General features: G+C 36.2%; 1 protein-coding gene across 2 annotated transcripts in view; it reads right to left on the reverse strand.

The window, feature by feature from the left end:
• The window catches only part of ANO10 (anoctamin 10), a 130028-nt gene that overhangs the window by 89875 nt on the left and 15591 nt on the right, over window positions 1-24562 (reverse strand). For both annotated transcript variants that reach the window (XM_037383060.1, XM_037383061.1), the window contains exons 8-11: window positions 24310-24384; window positions 23127-23309; window positions 19551-19742; window positions 17081-17209 (exon numbers count right to left, since the gene is read on the reverse strand). In XM_037383060.1, coding sequence (XP_037238957.1) covers window positions 17081-17209; window positions 19551-19742; window positions 23127-23309; window positions 24310-24384 — 579 coding nt within the window. The remainder of the gene's footprint in view (window positions 1-17080; window positions 17210-19550; window positions 19743-23126; window positions 23310-24309; window positions 24385-24562) is intronic.

Below are 24562 nucleotides of genomic sequence, written 5' to 3' on the forward strand. Positions count from 1 at the left end.
TAAGCTCCCCATTGTTTAATTACCACCAGCACCAGCACAAACTCTGGTATATAATCAACAGTTTTGTTGGTGAGCTGTATGTATTTAAAAAACAAAACAAAACAACCTAAAACAACTTAACTAAAAATTACTGAAAAATATGAAGCTGCACTGTCAACATTAGGGATTCCATACTTGCTAGTGACAGGCACACAACTCAGAACAACTGTACATTTTAAGACTCATTAAATAGAATTTGTAGAATCTCTAAGCAAAAGAATAGAAACAGACCAACAACTCCATAGTTTTGCAAAAAATAACTTAAAGTGCATATGCATGCAAAACCCCAAAGCTAGTAGCAGTTTTTGGGAAAGCTGTCTCCACAGATTCTGTGCTGACAAGCCAAGCAACTGCCAAACAATGTTTCAAAACAAAAGAGAGGCTCTTGGAAAGTGTTATATTCTGCCATAACAACTCAGGCTTTATGAACAGGGAAGAGAGGATACTTGCACTGGGATTCTTGCTGGTACTGTGAGTGAGGCACATTCCATACTAAGCAGATTCCCAAGGAAATAATCTTGCATGCTAGCATGGACTGTAAAAGCGAAGACATGTTCAGTTGTGATGAAAAGCAAAAGAAAAAGTAGAAACCAAGACAATGACGTTGGTGTCAAAAAATGCATGGCTGTCAAAGAGATGCTTTAAGCGTAGGTCAAGCAAACAGCAAAACTCTCAAAAAACATGGGCTGATGGGCTATTTTAATTTATTTTCTCCAATCGCTTCTTACTCCTGACAGCCTCTCTGTCTAGTTGTAGATCGAGATACAATCTCTTATATAATTTTCTGAGTTTAGAAAAACTAGGTAGTTCATAGTATTCTTAACTTTGTAGCCTGATATCCATCTCCTCAATGTCACACTTCCATATCTGGAGCTTCTCCTCTTTTTTTTCTTGGACCGTAGGAACCATCAGAAAGCTGTCGCAGGGCACCCTTCTCAGGCACACTTTCAATGTTATACAAACAAGCCCTCTAGTGGTAAAACGAACGTAAGACCTACCCTCCTCTCCAGGACAAAAAACTTACTCTCCTAGTATATCTCCTAACTACAGCTGAGCCATTAATGGCCTATCTACCTACAACGTCTTTTGAAAGCTATTCGTTGAAGATTACAAGCTTACTTTATCTTAAGCATGAGTACATGGCTTTGTTATTAAATCCAGGGATAAAAACAGAATAACAAAGAATAGAACTGTCAGCAAAGGGACAAAACTAATTTAGCGCAATAACAGAAATTTCAGAATTTTTAAGTACACTAATACATAGATAATAAACTCCATCGCACACTAGCTTGTGTTTCCATTTTAAGCTACTGCATTTCCTTTCCCTCCCTTAAGTATATTTATTCTCTACTTTTAAATACTAGTCAGTGAACTGAAAACAGAAACAGCACCAACTCTGACCTATGTTTGTGGCAGTGTTTTGCATTGTGATTGGCAACATGTTGCCAATGTTCAGGTATTTTACCTGTAGCATCTCAACTTCAAACACTGCCAGACTTAACACTGTCAAATATTACTAAATACTTATGTTACCATTTCTTAACAGAAGACTAGCACACTGTCTAGTTTTAAAATAAAATAGCTATATTTTAGATGGGCAAGCATGGGAAGAAAACTCCCATCCTCATACTTGTCCTCTTTCTGTAACATCACGATCCAGCAAATTGTAATTACAACATCAATGGTCCAAAGGGACCATTGGGACCAAAGGGAATTGGTACATGTTTCCACATATTCAGCAGTTCTAATGAAACAGAATTATCTGGTGTTTGGCCAGATCAGAGCTTTCAATATATTTTTAATGACTCAAAAGCTCACTGACAGTACCTTGGTGTATTTACAGTCTCACATGCTGATATAACAAAGGAGACTATGCTTGGAGAGATCACTAATCACCTTCCACAAAACACTGCTTACCTAAGAACACCTCAGTCACTCTTTCTGTTCTGAGTACAGGCAATATAGGAAACTACAGCATGCCATCAGCAAAGTGAATAGGCCCCTATCTTTTCTCACCAGGACAAACCTGCAGTCTACATAGGTATATATAGTAATAATTACCTCTACTAAAAGGTAGAATTTAAAATGAAGACTTCTTTGGAAATGCAAGTGCCAACAAAACTTCATCAACACAAAAAACAATTCCCTTTTTGACCTACGTAAACCCATTTTATGTGATTTTTGCCTATCATGCACAGGTTCTAACACTGATATGCCCATGCCTTGATACAACACTCATTCATTATAATTCAGAGAACAATGGCAGAGGATGAGTAACATATTTATTTATAATTTGATAGCTGGAAACTAACAATCAATGTATATTTCTGAAACTCCTTGCAAAATCACTCACAAATAAAACCATAGTGCAGAAATGCATACATCTCAAATATGGAACCAGAAGCAACATTAAAACCAAATTTATCTACTCTGACAAGATCGATAGTAGTTGCATCACTCTCAAAACACTCCAAATCAAATAACTGAATAGGGAAGCAGACAACTGACTGGAAAAGAAAAGCCCTCCAACAGTAATCATTACCAGCTGTCAAGCTGGAAGGACCATTTCATGGGGGCCAGCCTACTGTGGTGGACCAGAGCCTAGTTCAATAGTTTTATTAACAGTGTTGGTGACTGAACAGGAAAATCTGCTTTAGAACTGTGCATATGATATCAAGCATGGAGAAATCCAAGTGCTCTGAAGAGCAGGATTAGAACTCAGTGATCCTGAAAAACTGAAGAAATAGTCCTAATGAACAAGGTGAGATTCAGTAAAAATAAATGGGTACACATTGAAAGATATATAGCACCAATTCAGAAAAAAAAGAAAGATCCAGTACAAGGTTATTGCAAAAAAGACAAAACCCCCCGACTTTTGACATGCTAAAAAGAGCATCACATAAAACATAGGATGTGCCTGAACTTTTTAAATACTCAGAAGCAGTAAAACTTATGCACTTGTATCTAATTTCAGGTATTGTGATTTAAGAAGTAGAGACAATCCTGGTGAGAACAAAACCAAGTATTTTGAAATAACTGACCTGTGAGTAAGAGTTGAAAGATCTGAGATCATGCAGTTTAGAAAACAGAAGACAGGAACATCATAGCTGTAAGAAGTCATCATGAAGGGAACACTGAACAATTACTTTTTTGTATTACAAGTAGTAGTCAGCTTAACCTGCACTTGGGAGATCTTGGTTAAAAGCTTTCTAACCACAAGAACGGAAAGTTCATGAATACTTTGAAAGGCTGAAAACCCTCTTGCCAGGAACCTCACATCTCTGGGAGTTGGCCAAGATCCTGGCTCAGAGCAGGGAGACAAAAGTTAGATAAGCTAAACTTCAGGGCAGGGTCCACAAAACATGTTGAATCTTTTTCACCAATCAGCCAAACCCGGGGAGCTGTTACACTGTACTGCAGCTCCCCCACCTGCAAACAGCAACCCATGTCTTCCGATGAAAAACAGGATAGACAGGAACAGAGGGAGAACACCACACACAAGTCCCATCCTGACAAAATCAACCTTTGCCTGAGGGAGACACCCAAATGCTAAGTAGCCCTCTCAGGCTCTCCACAGTTTCCACACTGATTTCCTAGGTGTAGCTATACTTCTGTAATACAAAGCACATTAGAAAGGTGCATATGACAAAGGGACATTTCATAGCTACAGATGGTAGCATGCACAAAGAATGTAACACAAATTTAAGTCTTGACTTTTTGCCAAAAAATCTAAGCTGTTACTGTATGTTATAAAAAGTATACACGTGCATAAGAACATGTTTGCACCAGCAGAAATGCATCCATATTACTGTACCAAGGCAGTATCCCTAAACAATACACTAACAGAAAATGACAAGACAGGAGGCTTTTTTTTGTTTGAAATAGAGTAAGCAAAGATGTAAGTCTTCTCCCAAACTTTAAAAAGAAGCCACCATACAACTTTCTAATATTTGTCACAATTACTTTGTGGGATCAAAAGCAGCATCTGTCTCTTTTTTATAGCTTCTAACATTATGCTCCTATCACTCACTGTACCTCTGCAGCTGAGAAGTCTCGGAGGGAAGCTGGGCAAAGCAAGATGGAACTGCAAGTATTAATACAATGTGACATTGCAAAGGAAGCTGGATTCCCTCCCCCATTTTGTTCAGTGTTTCTATTAGAACGGCAATTCTTGCATATAGCTTCCCTAGCTAAAAGTTGAGAAATATATCATACAGCTGTACATACTCTTACACTTCAGCTTCAGAAGACATTTTACAAAGTATAGCTTTTGATTCGTTGCTGTACAAATTATTTTGTATTTAAACTGTGTAACTACAGAACTCAAAGTTTAACCTACATTGCAGGGGAAGGGGGAGGGAAGAGCAAGCTGCCGCTACTGCTATGCACTTCACCTTCAAAAATAAAATGGAGGGGAGAAGACATGGAAAACAAACTAAAACTCAGCAGATTTGGAACCTCTCATTTTAAAGATTTAGAACAGAATTAAATTATTATAATACTATAACAGAGCATCCACGTGAGGTGCACCCTAAGATTTCTTCTTCACTAACTGTTATTGTTAACTTCTCTTGGTAGTTGAGGTCTTAGTGTAACGATCACAGCACCTGAGGATGCTTGGAAAGCCTAAGCAACTTGAAATATTTAAAAAAAACCAAAAAACAACAGAATAAGAAAATGGTAGAAGGTTCTACCTATACTCAGCAAATTCAGAACGTGCAATTCCAAACACACCAATACAAAGACCATGCAGCTGTCAAAGAACTGCAGCACCAATACTACCTAGAAATCAGCAGTTACATGTTGTGCTGCATGTGGCTTTCCAGATACGCACCAAAGTAATCTGAACTAGAAGTTGTAAAAAGGCAGATCCACTCATTCCTTCTGACATACCCAAAGTCAGTTTTATTTGGCCGTGACAGAACCATCCCAGTTTAGGGAAGACCAGTTCATGAACCTATTAGCATAATGGTACCAGCGTCACTTTTCAACCTGCTGTCTCCATGGGGAGGAATATGGCCACATCCCATTCTAGCTACCAGCTCTGCTTTTGATCCTTAAAGGGTAGTTTGCAGTCAGAATTTGAAAGTAGTTATAGTCTCCCATAATAACAGGGGGTGAAACAGAAACAGGAGCACTTACAGGAACACTACAGTCTAGGCTGTGGTCTCCTTATTCACATGTAAGGCATTAACCCTCAAATCCTCCCTATATACACATTTTATGCTTTTAAAAAGATGTAATACACTTTCCTCAAATTATTTTGTTAAACTGGCAGGAAAACCACTAGAGAGATGTCACACTAACACTCATTATATTTCTCCTGTTTGGTCCTGCAGTTGTTATAATTACACAGGAAATAAAGCAGAACTACCAAATGCAATCAGTGTTAGAATAAACTAATATTTCAATTTTTTTCAACATACTGTTTTTCAAGATGTATTAATTTATTTGTTAGGAACTACTCTTAGTATAGCCATCTTTTAAAAAAAATTAAGCCTTGCAGAAGCTAGAACAAGAAAGTACTTGAATTAAATAATTTTATTTGCTAAGCTATAGCAGTAAAAATTTAAACGTTTCCTTTAATAAACTGTTTATTGCCATTTCACCAGATTTAAAACAAGTTTCACTCAGAATTTGCAATAGCTATGAACTTCTGAAAAAAATACACTGAGATGCAGATAAACTCAATTATCGCAAACTCTGTATTTCAAGTTTAATAAAAGATACCTTTATATTTGATATCAGTTTATCTGTAATCCCTATACCATGCACGTACATACACTCATGCGCATGCACAAACACTATTTATCTTACAACAAATCCTCTGACTAAAACGAACCTTGATCAAACATACTGTGGTTTACGAATTCTCAGCAACTTCTAACTGTATCTCCTTTGTATTATTCATTGTAAAGATTTAGCAGATTATAGACATGCATTAGAAATCTCCCATGACTTCAAAAGAACCGTTCATGGTATTAGAATAGAAAGCAGCAGCATATCAGGCAGCCTGCACACTGCCACAGTTAATGAAAAATCCCTTTGAAAATTACACATCATTCCACTAATTTCTTCTGATCAGAAGAGTGAAATTTTGGATTGACACATCTTCCCAGTAAAAGATAAAAATTCAGTGCAAAAATGAAGTAATTAAGCCCCACTTCTTCTGACATTTACTTCACAGCATGACTCATGACCATATTCAGCCTGCATTTAATAAAACGTCTTCACAGAGACTATTAAAAAAAAATTAACTCTACACTACAGCTTTTCAGTCCAGTACTGCATTTTCTTGCACAATTTGAGTTCCAAAATAATTTTTCAGTGTAGTGGGCCAGCTGGTTCTCAGCACTTAAAACAAAGCAAGCAAGTAAAAAAAAAAAGGGATTTTTTTTTTTTAAATAATCCCAGCTTTTAAAACACAAACGATGCTTTCAACTTTTTCTAAAGAGGATCAGGATGGGAAAAGCTACAGCAACAAATCTAGCTCATTTTTAATTAAGAGACTGTAGAACTTACGCTACAAATTTCCAATAAATGACTACTAAATATATTTACAATACTGAGTAGGTAACAAAGTCAACAACATGAATGCAGAAGTTGATCCAGAAGGCTTAATACTCCAAACCAGAGTGTCAGAAGTTATTGCAAAGAAAATTTAATAAAAGAAAAGGAAATTCCTCTGCAATTTTGTAACTGGAAAACATGCAAGCAACAATATTACATCATTAAGACTCCCTCTGAAAAGAGAGGTGTTTATATCTAATAAACAACACAGAGGCACCAACACAGATATGACTGGCTTTTTTCCTGCTATTTGGAGACAGTTCTACTGATCTCTTGCACTTCATCTCTTCTCCAACTGCAGCTGCAAACCCCACATTTTCTACTTCTGGATTCCCTTACCTGCTCAGAGCCGCTCATTTTTGCTCTCAATCACGTGAGGATAGAAATGACTACCTGGGTTTATCCTCCAATACTACATGCAGTTTCAGATCCAAACAAACCAACCAACCAGAACATACCACCTTAGACACAAAAGTTATACAAAACCTTGGAGATGGGAAGAACGTCACAGTCCCTGAGAAGGAAAGCTTCTAGTAAGAATGATACAAAAGAAACACTACTGTAAACTGCATCACAGAGATGTGGAAATACAATACCTGAATCCTATAGCTCCACCTATCCTCTAGGAAATGCCATTATTCAGGCTTGTGCTGGCAGCTACAGACATCACATTTGCAGAAAATTATTTAAATAATTTAACTGAATAAACTAATATGTTATTTACAAAACAAAACAACTCAGTTCCATGACATGTTAAGCCAGCCTTGGAACGGTTGTGCAGCCAGGAGGCTTTGAGTGTACATACTTTATCTTGTCATTAAACAATTACTAATCTTGATCAAGTGGAAGGTAAACAATGAATATTAATAGGTATTAGCTTGGCTTTTGTCTGGCCATTCAGCTTCCAACTGCCAGCAAGGAAGCTGCACATCCTGATCAGGCTTGAGTTGGAAATACCATATTTAAACATTAAAGGAAACTTCTTTGTGGGAAATATTAGGCTAAGTGGGTTTTAAAGAGATCTGAAAGTCTGATTTTTATAAAGTTCTTTAAAACGTCTTGTAATTCTCTCCAAAGATCTGTTCTTTATTCATCTTTCCTTTGAAGTTCTGTCATTTTGGCAGCCTTGCACAATCCCAGAAGGAACAGAAAAAATATTCTTACTCAGTCTTCTCCTGCTGTTCTTCCAGACTGACACTTCTGAAGCACCTATTAGCATAGTTAAGGAATATGTTCTCCTCCAGGAAGAATTCCTGGTATCTTCCTCACGCAACTTTCCTAGTATACACATGGTTTAAAAATACAGTAGTATCTACCAGACCATGTTAAAATGCATGAGGAATGGCACAATCCCAGAAGACACACCCATTTCTACTTCTTACTGAAGGGACCACAATGTGAAGTAAAGCACTGCCATGATCCTTCTTGAATGTTCAGGTCTTTGAGCTACCTGGCACCTGATACCTCTGTACCTGCCTGTTCCTACCACCACCAGACTGACAGCAAGATGGGAACATTACCTTTTTGCTATCATTGTCTCTACTAAGATACCTCCCACATTTTTTTTTCCCTGTGAGAGGGCTCCCTTTGCTATGAGCTTCTTAACCTTCACCAGAATGTCACTGCCACATGCAGCAGTGACAAATGGCAGCATCCAACTTAGAATTAGAAGTCCTTCTTCCACAGAAAAGACAACTGAGAAAAGAGCAGAGAAAAGCTAGGAAAATCCAGAGTAGAACCAATACACACGATGATTACTTATTAAGCTAAGATAATATTAACATTAGTTGCTTAACTAGCTTTTTTACTATAAAACAATTCAAGTAATTTTGAAAAAGTGGCTATGCCATTGCATAAAAGCATTTCACCCTTTCATACACAGCTTTGGCCAGTTCATTTTCAGTAACAAGACAGGTCCTTATAAAGGTTTACACCACAGATCACTAGATCCTGGGAATTAATTCTAAGGAAGCATGACTACATGTTTAGCTATACTAATATAGTCTTCCCTTGGCCTCTGCTGCAGAAAGGATTCTGGCTTAGAGAGACCCATGACACAATCTAGCTCGGCCATTCCTTTGTACATACCCCCAGTTCAACTGGGTCAAAAAATTCTGTTTAAAAAAAAAAAAAAAAAAAAAGGCAGCAAACTATTTCATACACCAAGTCTGACCTTTACAACCAAGGCACATATTATTTAAAGATAAAGATCTTATTTTCAATTGTGTCACCCTAAAGTAAGGAATGAAAATTACTGTCAATATATCAACACAGCAATATATTTCAGTTATCAGGGTTGAAAAACCTGATGCGATACAGTGGTTTCTTGCTGTCCTACACATTACTACACATACCCACACACTTAACATATGTCAGTGTTTGTACATGGTTTGAACAGCACAGTTCATTCATCTGTGTGATTATTTTTCAACTTCCAACATAGCAAATTGAGAATCTGAAAAAGGGTTTGAGAAAAACAGAAAATAAGGAAGAACAAATTAAAACTACTCACAAATAAGAAAACATACAAATACTCTCTTAAATTCTGACACTTTCAAAAAGCCATTGGACTATTTAAGAATAGATGGATGCTAATATACATTTTCACTTCTATACTAGCAGAAAGCTACAGAATACAACCAGCAACCACAAACTTACTTAGATCTTTGAATTTTTCGTTTGTTTTCATTCTGACAAGCTTTTGCCATTAGTCTTTACTGGTCTTCAAAGTGATCAAAAATATACACTAAACCAGAAGGAATATCTCAAAAGAACCAGTAGATGGCACTAAAAATATCTGTGATAAATTCTGATTTTGGAAATGAACATAATCCATATTAATATGCAACCAGCAAACTTGTCTTTTTTTTTTTTTTTTTTTTTTAAACCTCGTTGATATGGTCCCAAGAGTCTGGTCCAGCAGCAAGCACTTACAGACTCTTATACAGATAAACCTATAAATCTTCCCCCATCTGAAAGGTTAAAACTCTCACTGAGGTGAGAAAAAAAAACCTGAAAACAATCTGTTCCCTTGTTACTCAGAAGAATAACTTACCTAAAATATTTCATAAACTTGTATTCAAACTAAAGCTACCATTTCAAGAATCTTTTGCAAAGTACAATGTGTATAAAATACACAAAAATTTGAGTTAATTTTTATTCTTAAAATATTGTCAGAGAGTAAACTAAAGAATCAGTAAGCTTTCCTAAGTCTCTATACTACAGAAACATTCAGAAACTTCCACTAAGTTATAGTAATGTTATTCAGCATCTTCTGGTAATTTCTGCCAGGGTTTCAGCTTGAAAGTAAAATATCAAGCTATTTTTATGGCTCACAATTGCAAGTCTAGGAATAAACCAAATTGCAGTGACTTACCTGTATAGCATAGAATATAAAAATCAAATTACTATTTTGTATGATACTAAAAATTAAAACATACACATCAGATTTCTAAAGGAAGACTTTTAGGCATGATTTGTTATGTATATGTATATGCATTACATATGTGTTTGCAGCTGAGGTAGAGGTATCCTTGAACAGAAACAATACATTAATTGAAATCACCAGTGGCTTGGAATAATCTTTTCTAACATCCAGAACTAGTAATGCTGCAGAATTATTTTACGTATGCATATATCAATGAACCAAAAAATTACATAATTTACATCAATTGCATTTTTTCATATATCTTTCTGTATTTTCATATTTTCATCATAAGTGCAAGCATATCTAGGCTAGGATATGTTTCACTTAAATAGAACACCTGAAGAATAAGCTTGCTAAGTATTTTCTTAAAAAGGAACTGTAAAGCTGCCAAGTAAGATTTGTATCTTACCATTAAACATTACAGAAAGAGCCTTACGTATAACTTCCTAATTAATATTATTTTATTATAGCTAAATAATATTTTTTTCCCTTTACATTTAACTATTAGATGGAAATTTAAGCCACATATCAAATATTTACCAGTAAACACTATGCCTTACATTTACACCTGAAAACTAAAAAACTACTCAGGTTATAAACGAAACACCCTCACATAGTATATATGCATGCATACAAGTATGCATATCAGTATGGACAAAACACACTGCCACAGAAAAGAACTAGGACATGGAAAGAGATACCTGGAGGCTGTTGCCAAAAATATTTCATCAGTAAGCAAGTTAAGAGTTGTACAACTGCTCCCAGAAATTATTTTCTCCGATTAAAGAGCAAATAGATTGAGGACAAAGAAAGAATACCCACTGCAACTAGCAGACATACAAAGGGATGAGCCCACATGAAAGGCACTCCTTATTTCTTTAAAAGTGGCACTGACAACATGGAAAACAGACACTAAAAAAGCTGAAAGGGGGTCTGTTGGAGGGCCACCAAGACCACAGGGTTGAAGAATCTGACATATGAAGAAAGACTGAAGGAACCAGGTTTGCTCCACTTAGAAAAGGGAAGGCTCAGGAAGGTGGAGAGGATCTAATCACTGATCTTCCAATGCCTGACAGGTAGTTTTCAAGAAGACGGAAATGCCTTCTTCACAAGGATGCACAGTGAAAGGACAAGAGGCCATAAGACACAAGTTGCTTCGGGGAATTTTCTTGCTGTAAGAAAAAAAACACCCATTCTTTGCCATGAGAACAATTAGACAATGGAATAGGTTGCCCAGAGAAGTGGTGGACTTACCCTGGCTGGAAGTATTCAAGTCTTAGCTTAGCTTGACAAGGACATGGACAACCTAATCTAGGGTCCTGCTTTCAGCAGCAGGTTAGACCAAATAATCTCCAGAAGTCCCTTCCAGCCTAAATTACTCTCTGATTCTTTATGTGAAACTCTGCATCTACTGTATCTTAAATTATTACCTGTCACAAACACAGACATACTTCAGGAAAAAAAAAATCATCTTATGCACAGCTGGTTTGCTCCAATTTTGCACTGTTCTAACTCCTTCAGTGTCAATGAATTTATATATGTCTATATACTGATGCAGCCTATTTTTCTGCATTTTTTCCAGTTTCTTTACTATGTAAAGTTGGCCAATATCTAAGTGTACATTGCATATCTGCTAAACCCTAAAGTCCTGAATTCTACACAAATAAAGCTGTTTGCTGCACACATGCGAAGCACTACATCATGCAGAACCACACCTCACTTCCACCCTGCCAGAATGGAGTCTGGTAGATGACTGCTAAAAAATAAGTCAACTAGCAGTGTTTCTTTAAAAATTTAAAAAAAAATTAAAAATCAGCTTTATCAGGAAAAAAAGACAGCACTGAAACCTGTGCAAAACATTTAAAGGTTTTTTTTTTGTTTTAAAAGAAAATAAAGGGAAAAGACTCTTGATTTTAATATGACAAGCCACCTAAAATTGCTTTCTCTCAATAAGCAAATTCAAAAGAGCTTCAGCTGCACTCAGGATGCAATGCTTACTAATTTCCCAGTTTATCTAGAAAGCAAAGTATGATGATGCCTAGAACCTCTCATCGACTAGAATCCAAACCATTCAACTGTGGTAGCGTTTCCCAGTTTCTTTGGCACATCATTGCAGAAACAACTGTCAAGTTTACTGGCTAAAGTGGCTGAGTGTTGAGGCCATTACAAGTGCTCAGCAGAAGCTCAGAGAGCTTCTACTGTACACCAGGAGGCTTTTGATGAAGAAATACACTTAATAAAATACAGCTCTAGACAAAAGCATATGTACCAAGCAACTCTCAACCACTTTGATTTTGGATCAGCTAACACTTCTAAACATAACAGCACTAACTTTTCATCTTTATTAACAAGCTATGACTCCTTCTTTCCAACCTTTGAAAATGGACTGGCAGCTCCTCCTCACCCAGAACAATCAAAGCTTAAGAAAGGGTTACTTCCCTTATTCCACTCCATACCTCTTACAGAACAGAATTTAAACATAAATATTTTTTTATGAAGATCTATTTCAAATCCTTGCAAGAACTCCATGAAATCAAATTTACACAGCTGAATTGTTTATTAATCTATGTTTATTATTAATATGCTAGTCTTGTCCTCATTTTCACCTATACCAGAGCTGATCATATTTGTAGACTGTAAGGTCAGATTTTACACTACAGCTATCAAGAGAGCCCTCCATTATTATTTAGTATTTCCAAGGTAATCCCCAAATGCCTCTGTGTGATGTAAGACATCCAGGCTAAGTGCACCTCTGCATAAAAGCTTTCCATTAGTTCACAACATTTGAGTGCTTGGATAACAAAAGTTACTTTTGGATATTAGGATGCATGCACCTTAAGCTGTACTTTACAGCTATTGCTTCAAAACACTCCTACTGATGTACTGTTTAAAACAAAAAATAATCGAAACCACCCAAACCACTACTAAGAATTGTACATACAACTGATTTCTTAGACTCAACTTTCAGAGCAGTCCTGAAACTGATTTAATTAGCATTCTTTGAATTTATGAGTCTACATTAAAAAGTCAGTCATCAGGAAGAAAACTTGTCAACAATTCTCAAAGAAATGTAAAAAAGCACTGCAGAATTAAGGTTACACCTTGTTTTAATCCACTCAGCTATTCAACAAATTTCTTCAGAATAATTTCCTCTTTTTTTTTTTTTTTTTCAAATCACTGTAAGAAGTCAGAGGTGACTGGGTACAGTTTCACACAAGCACAAATGCTTGCTTGAAATGTTCTACTTTACACCTGTGGTTCATACCAGAAGTATGTGTCTATGGTAAAGCCTGAAGAACTAAACACTACAGGATGTAACTATTTTAAAGTTATGTTAATTAGGGCTTATGGTTTCCTGCTTTAATGACATTCACCTACTACTTTTTGTTTGAAAACTGCACTTGCTGCACTCAGCATCTATCCAGCAAGAAAAAGAGGGGAGTTGCATGATTCTGCTCCTGGTTCAAATCATGTTGCCATGGAAGCAGATGTTGAATTGATGAAAATAGGTCAACTGTTCAAAAAAAAATAAAATCACTGTTTTAAGACTTTAAAAATATTATTAAATGTTATTATTCTAATGCTTACCATTATTTATTATGAAATAGTTAATATGTGATTATATTTAATTAGCATATACTTTGCTCATACAATATGTATTCCCGCCAAAGTGTAGACAGCAGTGGAGTTAGAGTTGTTAATGAAAAAAAATATTATTTTGCATAAATATGTGGGGCTGGGTACAGAATGCTTACAAGAATATCACACACAGTTCTTCATTATGTCTGTACTGAGTGATGTCAAATGTTGCCATATAAATATGCTTCCATTTGAAGAGAATTAGTATTTTTTTTTAAAGTCCTAACATTTTTTTTGGAGGGGGAGGAAAAAATGAGGACATTGTCAATACCTATGCTTGGCTTTGGTAAGAACAGCGCTTTTTCTGTTTAACTTTGCATCAAACCTATATAAATATTCAACTGGAGTCTCAGTTGCTTAAACCTGATAAAAATACTTAATGTCAGCTAAGATTTAAGTAGGTTACCCCATCAACTGAACATGTGAAAGCATACATAGCCTACTAAAAAACATTTCTTCTTTTCCTTTTCACACAGCCTGCCAAGCTGCTATCAAAACAGCATAAACACACTGTGAAATTCTCATCTTCATCTGCAGCAAACACCAGAAGATAAAGTAATTCACCTGTATCGTGTTTCTGAATCTCTGCTAGGTGATAAAAACATTCTTCTATCAGCACTCAGACACATCCAACATAATTTTTTCCTACCTTAACACTGATGTACTTTAGATGCACTAGGTTTGTCCTAGAGGTTTAATGTGATATATTCTGTTCCTGAATTTTTCTTTACAACTGAAATGCAGCTTAAACATTAATAAATATAGGAAAGGTATATGGGAATAATGCCAATACATGAAATTTGTGCTTCTCTCCTAGTTTAAGGATCTTCCTGTAGATGAAGTAATAATTACAGGAGAAAGACTCTGTGGGGCAGAAGTCCCACAAATTGAATCCAGCACAAACCTACAGCACTACCATTGTGTCTTCCACACACAGTTGCTTCTGCCCTGCTCCCTTTCACCAGTGAACTGATTCAGACAGCTTCTCCTAGAACAATTCCCTAATCTGAATCTTCATGCAACAAATAAAAGAAAGTGCCAGTGCAAAAGATAAGATGGGAATAAACACACAGGAAGCAAAGGCAAAAATAGTCCCATCTCTTTAAGGTGCCATAAAGTCATACTGCTGCTGTTCATAGTCCCACAGCTTCTAGTAATCACCCCTTCTTTCTACCTTTTGTAATCAGCGTTTTAACCTAAAGAACATACAACTACTGATAAAAAGAATCATTTGTGTAACTAAGAACATGTTTAACTGTCAACACAATGGAAACTTTTGTCAACGGAAGTGAAAATCATGGTTTTTGTGTTGTTTTTAGTTTTTTAAATAAAATTATACATATAACGCGTTTCACTTTGGAGAGATCTTTTGGACTCCAGAAACTTCATAACTTGTATTAACAACTTCCTGCAAGATTATATGACCTATTCTCTGCTATTCTTTGACTCTTTAAAACAATCAAAAAAACACCACCAAACAAACAAAAAACCCCTCCCAAATAAACAAAAAACCACACTTGTGAAGTTGTTAAATATTGTGTAAAATGTACTGAAAGACTGCCTCTCAGGACACTGCAAGAAAATTTTAAATTTCACATTGAACAGTTTTGGAATTGTTTATAACCAACAACATTCCAAGAATCACATGGCTTGTTATGCTGCAGAAAAGCACTATAAGACTTACAAACTGGGTTTGTGTCTTTGTGTTTTCTCAGGCAAAATAGTTTGTAATAACACAAAAACAGCCAAAAAAAAAAAATCAGACCAACATACTTAAAAGTATCAAGCATACTGGATACTTATGATTAAAACTGTTTTTTAAATACCCCTTTTCTGACAAGTACATTATGGGTTGTTTTGGGGTTGTTTTCTTTTTTTACTAAGAACAGTATGAGAAAACCTGACTTTTCTGTAATCAAATGGTTGCTCTCTAGCTCACCCAGCTTTAGCCTCCATCAGTCCCTTCATACAATGTTAGTTATAGATTCATGGCCTTCGTCAACGTTGCCTCTCAGTATTAGACAACATTTTTGCCTTTCCTCCCCTCAGTACTAATTTACCTTTTCTCTTCAAACTTTCTGCTTGTCATTTTCTTCAACTCCCTTTCCAGCGCGTTTATAGATAATTTGAGATACACTGTTAAAGAATTCCAAGAGCTAATCAACTACCATGCTGCAATTCCTACCATCTAAAGGACTGCATATAAGCAGAATTTAAATATATAGAGAAAAATATCAGTATTTTCCTATGGCCTACCCAGAACAGAGGTCTGCCTAGAGACCATGTATCCAGCTTCACATTAAAAACAGATAAAAATTGAATAAATACCCAGGAAGCAAAGGCAAGAATAGCCCCTTCTCTTTAAGTTGCCATAAATACAAACTGCTTACTTTAGCCATACAGTTTTCATAATGTGATCTCTTGTCCAGTAACAAGCCATAACAGTACATTTAAATTGCCAAATTAGTTTTTTATTAAAATACCTCACTGAGCTTAATGCAAATGTTCACACATGCATAATAGAAGAATGTATCAGGCTGTCTGCAGACTTGAACTTCAGCAAAACAGTTGAAATGATTCATATTTACAGTTAACTGCAAACCTTAAAGCTTGGAAAATAAAATTCAAAGCAAGCTTATAATTCATTGCATAATGCTTAACACCTGTAAAAACAACAAAGTATGTGCTCCTGCTGCACCTCTGTAAGGCAATACCTTACAGTTTAACAACTGCACATAAACAACTCGGACCTTGTGCCACAAGTAATCCAGATCCTAAAAGCCAAAATAGCATAATGATGAAAGTCAAGGCAATGCAATACAAGAAAGCTCTGAAAGAAAGTCATGCCAAGGCGAAGCCCTACAGTGTCAGTTACTATATAAAATACCCACAGATATCCCTCCTTGTCTGAAAAGGAAGGACACTCAAGTGGTTATTACATAGAATTAGAAAAAGATGAAACCCAAATACTCTTACAATCACTTATTTATAGTCCTCATATATACTAGTTTCAGATAAGCCTTACAGGAAATTCCCATAAAGATTAGGTAGGAGGTCTTTATAAGATATGCTGTGTTCACAAACCAAGCAGAATAACAGCTAGTTCACAAAACTGGTTATTTTGTTTCTTGAAATAGTACTTTTAAATTCTTCAAATACCTGAAGCAACAAATACACTGTATCTTGGGAATGTATGGGAAAGTATGGCAACATTTCACAGTACATGAAAACACAGAAAAGCAAGCAACCAAAGGCAAGGCTTTGAAACACTTCTTTGAAAGGGAAATCTTCATTTCCTTTTAATACAAGGGGGTGCAGGGAGGAAGTCTACTCCCTGATATCATTTCCACTGTTGTTCATGTTATGTGCTACTAAAACACATGCACTGTTTGAAGGCAGACTTACCTCTACCAGTGCCACAGTCAGAATAAGGTCCATTTTTGAGTCTGGGAAAAGGGCATTCACTTGTGGAGACATTCCAATCAGTATGCAATTAGTAACAACAGATATCACACTCATAGTTTCAAAAGCCAACTGAAATAAAACATAGATATATCTATAGTTACAACCATTATCTCTAATTTAACAGTCTCCAAATTGCTCTGAACAATACCTCTCTCTTTTTTACATCATCATAAGACTCATTATTTAATTTTCCTTCATCTTTTGAATTCTGTAACATAAGACTTGTTTGGCAAGCAGTCTAGATTTCATCAGCTTTAAGAATAGGCAAAGACAAGAAAGACTATAACAAGGTTTGCAATACCACAAAGACCACCTGGCAACCCTAAATTTCTCTCCAATTTGATTTCCCTATGTGCACATCCGTGTGTTGTGAAGAAAAACAGTATTCTTCCACAATCCCACAGTACTGTAGAGACCTTAAGAAGTTATTTAGAAACCACTAATATTCTAGATGCAGGTAATGCCAGATGACCTTCTGAAAAATTTGGACAGGAAAGCAGCCTCATACCTGTTATCTTCATGACTCATAATCTAAACATATAAAAATGTGTGCACTCACCTACAGTTGTACTCCTGAACACAAATTTCTTTCAGGATAAAGAAAAAAAAAATGCAAAATGCCTAGAGGAAATAATAGTCCAAACACTCCTGGGTTTGGAGGTTTTGTCTGAATGTTGAGTAATAGAAAAATGTAACGATGGTTCAGAATGCCATTTTTAAAAGCTGAAATTTGCTGAAAGAATGATTTACATTTTAAAGCATGCAATTGCACAAATATAAGAAGTTCTTGCCTACAGAACTCCCACAAAATGTCTGAAAATATCATTACAGAGTGATAATTACTTTTGCAATATAGTGGTTAACTATTGCGAGGTCATCTCTGGAATGAGAAAGACTGATGTTGAATTGTAGCAATTGTCATAATGAATTAGCAAAGTAACCTTTTCCTTGACAACAAGCTGGTGACTCAGCTCACCTGTTAAATAATTCCAGTATCCCTTTAACAGAAATCTTTCAGCCAATGCTCTAACTTCCCACATGAAACAGATAACTAAATTTTTAAGTCGTAATTTTTAATTCACAAAGCAAATGCATTTCTACTATTAATTACAAACCTACTATAAAGAAAATGTGACTGGACCACTAGTGTTATACTTTTTCAGCCTACTCCCTAGATTAAAACAAACTATTCTAGCAAAACCAAATGCTATTAATATACCTGCAGCTACGCTTGGAACTTATGACTACAGCTTCATTTATCCGGTGGTCACACCACTGGTCAATGCAGTTATGCCATCAAGATGTTGGCAGCATAGATCTGGACTGAGAAAATACATCAAACGCTAAAAAGCAATCAGATTACAATTTACACATTTTAATGACTTAATATTAAAAGACTTCTCCTATAAGTCCACTTCATTAATACCTATGTACGTGTCTCACAATTCCTCAGAATACTTGGTTTATACATTTGTACATTTGTAAGTATTTACAACAAATACCTGGTTTACTTTTTACAGTAGGTTTCCTGATTTCATTTTTCATCTCCCATTTGTTTCATTTCATACCGAGACTTGCAACCCCTCCAAATAGAACAATTCACTGGTTTATTGTGCCCTTTGTCTCCATGACATATCATTTAAAAAGTTGTTAAATAAAATTAGAATATGGATCATCCCCTGGAGATTTCCTCCAACCTACTTCACACTCCTTATCAGGCCACTGCTATTAAGTCTCCGGATGATTTTCTTTTCAGGAAAAATTCTGGGTTTGAAGGAGTTTTATAGGGATCTTTTTAGTCAGAATCAGTTCACTGATGCAGAGTACTCAGCAGGCTCCAAACTAGCTGGTGCTAGCATGACTGCATGGTCAAACAACTGAGGACAGAAAATCCTTAACCCAGTACTACGAGCATGAAATTGTTTAGACAGACTACAATGTTCAGGTTGTGCAGAAAGGTCTAGCTCCTGCACACACATCCAGATTGTTTTAAAATTAGTTAGCTTGAATACCAGTAATCACAGTGGCACACAGCCAAGCATGGTTTAGGACTCCAAGTATTTCTTCAATTTTTTTTTTAAACCCTTGCTGAGCTCCATGCTTCTGAGATTCATCAGATGTTACCATTTCTAAAATGTTGGCTGTAAAGAGTAATAGGCGGTATCCGTCAGCTTTGCTTTGCTGCATTTGCAACAGGAGTACAATATACAAGGACTAAAGGAATGTTTTTTTCTTTTGGGAGGCAACTGAAAAACACATGGTCAAAAACCCTAAAAAAACCCACTTGCGTATACAGCTGGATAGATAATATCCTAAGGCATTGAAGAGAACAAAGTACCTATTAAACTTTAAAGTTTCAAAGTTGTTGAAACCTCTTTTAAAACAAATGAACAGAAGACTCAGAAATTACCTGCCAAACACCAATATTTGCTGTGGGTTCTGCAAATGGACGCTTGTAAACTCTACACATCTTTAAAGCATCAGAATATATCTCTGTGATGTTGTTTAACACTGCAAAGATGGCTGCCAGTGGATAAACACATGAGAAAAGACTCACATAGCCAAACTGTAAGAACAACTCCAGATAATCATCAAAAGTACCCTAAAAAACAGAGCAAAAATAAGAACAAATTTAACCCATAAAAAAACCCCAAAAACTAAGAAACACAGATTTAACAAATACAGTTGTAAACACACTTTCTCATCCCAGACCAGTTGTTTGGGAATGACTGGTAACAGAAAACAGTAACAACAAAAAAAAAATCCCATCTAGTTAATTTGGAATTATTCAATTACTCAAAACTTATTAATAAGGGGAGGGCAAGGTTTTTCTTTTTGCCTAATACATTTTCTGCAGGTCACATTTCTTATCCTTAGTACATGAAGTAATTGTATAAACACATTCATCCCATTCAAGTTCTTGACTATCTCAATGAAACAGTTACAGAAGGAACATGGGGGCATAGGAAAACAGCACCATGCATTTAAACTGGCAGAACATTCTCCTGAAAGTATTGTGACAAGAAAGATCCTAGTATTTCAGACTGTCCATGAAAGACCTAACCAGAAGAGCAGGTTGGCAGATAGGCAACTCTTTTCTGATATTTCTGCTTGTTTATTTCAAAATAGGTAAGCCAGAATTAGTGGCCAACTTGAAGGCTGAAATGTCAGAACACAGTGCTGACATCTGAAAAGAACAATTAGCACAAACAAAAAGCCCTATTTTGGTAAATCCAATCACATTGCCTGATCTTTAAAGCAAGAATGTGGGTACTTAAATGCTGATTGAGTACTCACATGTAGGTTATCATATATTTGCATATTAGTTTTGTAGTATTAATAATAGTTCTCTATGAATGCAGCAATTATTTATATAAGTGAAGAACAAACCCAACCATTTTTAAAGAAAAAGTGTTCACTGGACAAAGGATGGTGAAATACCACACACAGGTTAAACTGGGACCTAGCTATCTTGTATTTGCCCAGGCCCACATACTGTCCTCCCATTCAAACATGAAATAATAAAAGACTTGACAGTAACTGAGATTATTACAGGAACCACATAAAATTGGTTTTGGCTCCACACATCAGACACGTGGTTCTCCAGTCTTTTTTGCTGGTTATAGCTGTTAAAGTGACTGCCCTCTCCAGCACCTAGTGCTTCTTTTTCTAGCAAACAGAGAGAGTCAGTAGAAGACTGCAAGCTCAGAAATCAACATGGGGTGGTCATTAGTTCCATTCTTCACTTCAGCTCATTTTCAAGTTGCACAATATAGCTGGGTCTAACAAACTGATCCACAGGCAAGACCATGAGGAGCTACTTAACTTTTAAAACCACTGAGATTTTTTCACAGTAATGTTTGTATGAACTCTGAATTTTAGTAAGGTCTTCCTTAGGGTTGTTTGTGCAGGATCATTCACTGGAGTGGCAGTCACATATTTGTCCCTGCTATCACTTTCTCAGACAACTGTTGCAGGCGGGGAAAAACGCTTCCCTTTGTGCTCCTCCTTCTGGTAACTACATAGTATCCCCACTGCTTCCTCTAACCTTTCTTCTCATTTCCTTGCCCAGTACTTACTGACTTTTAGAACAGCAGACTATAGAAAGAGAAAAAGAGTATTTATTTCTCCCTCGCTCAATTTATGACACTTTGTGCAGGAAAACAGGAGCTGATACAATGTTAAAGAAGTTTCAAAGTATGCCATTGCTGCCCACAAGAGCAGCACATGAACTATGGCATCAAGGAAACAGAATCAACAAAGAAATTACGGCAGAAAATCAACTAGAAGAGAGAAGCATAAACTTAAATAAAAAAAATATTGCAGGGTGGTTTTACATCTTAAACTGAGTTAAGGGCTGGAGATTTGAAAAGCGAGAGAGAAAGGAGACAAATAAAACAGATAATTAAACGTTGAAACGTAAGTGAAGGAAGGAAAACAGAAGAGAAGAGCCTGAAATGCAGAATTCTGTCAAGACTCCTGCTAAACTCAGTTACTAAACATAGTCAAATGCTTCCCCCTTGTGACAGATTTAATTTTAGAAATACTCTTGCCAGCTGACAGCTCACTGCTTGCAAACAAATCAGTGGTCTAATATCATGTATTCACAAGTACAGCCCAATTAGTATCTTTAAACTGAAAATAACATTAAGGCTTTGAATACACACTACCTTGAACTGAAAATGAGACTAGCAGCGGAAACCTTCAAAGGCAAAGTCATAACTCTACAAATTGACCTGTTGGATCCCCGTGGAAAATTATTCAGAGCAGAATGGTACAACAGGTGCAGATATATTTGATCCAGTTCTGCACAAGAAGCACTGTGCAGTGTGACTCAAAGACACCACACTGGCCTTGTATGTGCAGCTGAGAATAAGAAGTCAGCTCATCTCTAAGAGGCAGAGCTTATTTGGTCAGGCATATCAACACCTGATGCCAATACACAGCTTTTGGAGTTCTGCTGGCCTATTTGCAGGCACAGTGTTGAACTGTCCTGATTTATCAGTTCAATCACTAACGCAGGGATTTCTGCTGTGTTCTCCACTGCAAGATAGACATGCTCTCTAAATCTCTCTCCCTCCATATAAAATGTGCAAAATACCAGCCTTCACAGAGGAATGCAAGTATTAATATTTGTACAATTTTTCAATTGCAAAGGTAGCATTTCTTTTTCCTCTTCCCATTTCATGGCACTCTATGCAGGAAGAGAGGAATCTGATGCAGTATTAACATCAAATTTTAAACTCTACCTGTTACATAGAAGGTACACTGTCTACATATAATGCTTATTCTGTAAAAGTATTAAGACCCTTGTGACTATGCTTGCAGCATCCGATCAAACAAGTTCTCAGCCACACTGTAGGGCCTTAACATACACACTGATGTCTATTTTGTCAATTCCTTTAGAATTGCAAGGAATGAATTGCACAAAGTCTTTTAAATACAATCTAAAATTGTACTGGGTAGAAGGTGGTCAGGAACAGAACTAGGAAGACAGGATGTGCCAAAGCTGTAGTTTCAAGAAGCAAGAGCTTCCGGCAGTAGTTTTGGTTTGAAGAGGTGGCATCTTCTGCCCTTTCCACTTCTGGCTCCACCCAGACATAAGCACACTCTCTCAGGCTACAGTTTAATTGATGGTTTAAACTATTATCACTGCAAAACCAAACTAAAACAGAAAAAGCCTCCCCCTGGTAGCCTTCAGGCTACCCTTGGAGATTAAGGGTATATTACACAAATACTTCTTCCAGTGATATGGAGTTAGGTAGCTCCAGGTTCAGCTGTTCATTCCTACCCCTTCATTCTGGTGTAACTAGGATACTGCACTGTATGTTTCTTGATCCACCATATAGCACTACCAGCAAAATTGATGAAGCTGAAAATAAGCTGCCAGGCCAGACAGCCAGAAATATTTTAGGTTGCACTGCCTGATGCCTCTGTCAACTTCAGCCCAAAAAACTTTTAACTCTTTTACGGTAGTAAAACGTACAAAATAGGTGCCCATTTCTTTCTCCAAGTTGATTTGTTCGACTAATGACAGGTCCGTATCTGTTTTCAGAGAACACATGCGTTTCTTGATCCTCTTCTTATGTCGCTTTTGGAGCCAGTAAGGAAGCAAGGATTCTGCAAACTGATTAAGGATCTGCGAAGTTATCAGCAAAGTGGCCAAGCTCTTAAGTTAAAAAAATAAAAAGAAAAAAAGAAAAAATTAATAGAATTGTGATTAACCTATGCTCATTTCCAATTTTGCATGTTCTATTAACACTGTAAGTTGCTACACTATGACAAAAGAAGGCCAGCCTAAAAAAACTAGCAATAGCATATGAAAAGTATAGGTGGTCTAGTTGCCATTCTTTACTATGAGCTGAAAAGGACAAAATAGGAGTTAGGTGTCTAAATATTTTGCTGATCTGGATGTATCTTGGAGACAGTACACAAAGTCCAACTAAGGGCAAAGATACACAAGACATATGCCAAAGCCAATGGCAGAGCTAAACAAAGAACTTTTTTCTATTTTTTTTTTTAATCTTCTTGCATTTTACCTTAAAGCACAGGAAATGTGATCAATATTGTGTCTGGTATAGATATGTCAAGTGTTTTGCTAGAGATCTCTTTAGAGGAACAGAGGCCTTGAGTTGAAGTTCTTGTTGTTTAGTTAAATTTAGAGAAAAAAAAAAAATCTTTCCTTTATTCCCAATTTTCATGCATTGGAGTGCAAAAGATATTAACAACAGAAAGCTGATTTAAAATACTAACTACAAATTATTTTTGGGGTTTTTTTATTCTCAGCTCCATGTTGTAGTCATAAAATTAAACATGCTCCTGTCCTCAAGAATCTCTCATAAAGACCACCACAGACAAAAAACATTTTCTAACATAAAGGGAAGGAAGGAGGAAATGAAAATTTTCCAGCCTCATCTGCAAGAGGGAACAATCAATTTATTTGAAAACAGTTCCTCATTTATACAGAGGGAAAGAAATGCTCCACTCTTGTGATTCTGCAAGTGTGCTAGAGGAACTGAAATATGAGTTGGATTTCTAAGAAAATATATATAAAATATATTCATTTTCAATGAAATATTTTTTATTTCAATATTAAAAACTAAAGTCCCATTTTAATTAATCCTTTATTTTCCCATATTCAACATTTTTAAGACATTCTCAGAACTCACCTGCCTCAAAAGCTTCATGTCAAACAGCACAAAAGCAATGTAGAAAAGAGATGCAAAACAATTTAAGAAGTTGAACTGCAAATAAGAATATCTGTAATTAGTTCTCAAGCAAACATTCAAATGCAGACTGTCATCTAACTTAACAGTTATCTTGACTAAATAGCTTCCATTCAGATGTAAACTGTTCATTAAAATTTTATTTACCATTTTTAAAACTTAGGACAGAAAAATCTCATTTCCAATATTGGTAGTA

This window comes from Falco rusticolus, chromosome 4 (genome assembly GCF_015220075.1).
Source record: "Falco rusticolus isolate bFalRus1 chromosome 4, bFalRus1.pri, whole genome shotgun sequence".
NCBI lineage: Eukaryota > Metazoa > Chordata > Aves > Falconiformes > Falconidae > Falco > Falco rusticolus.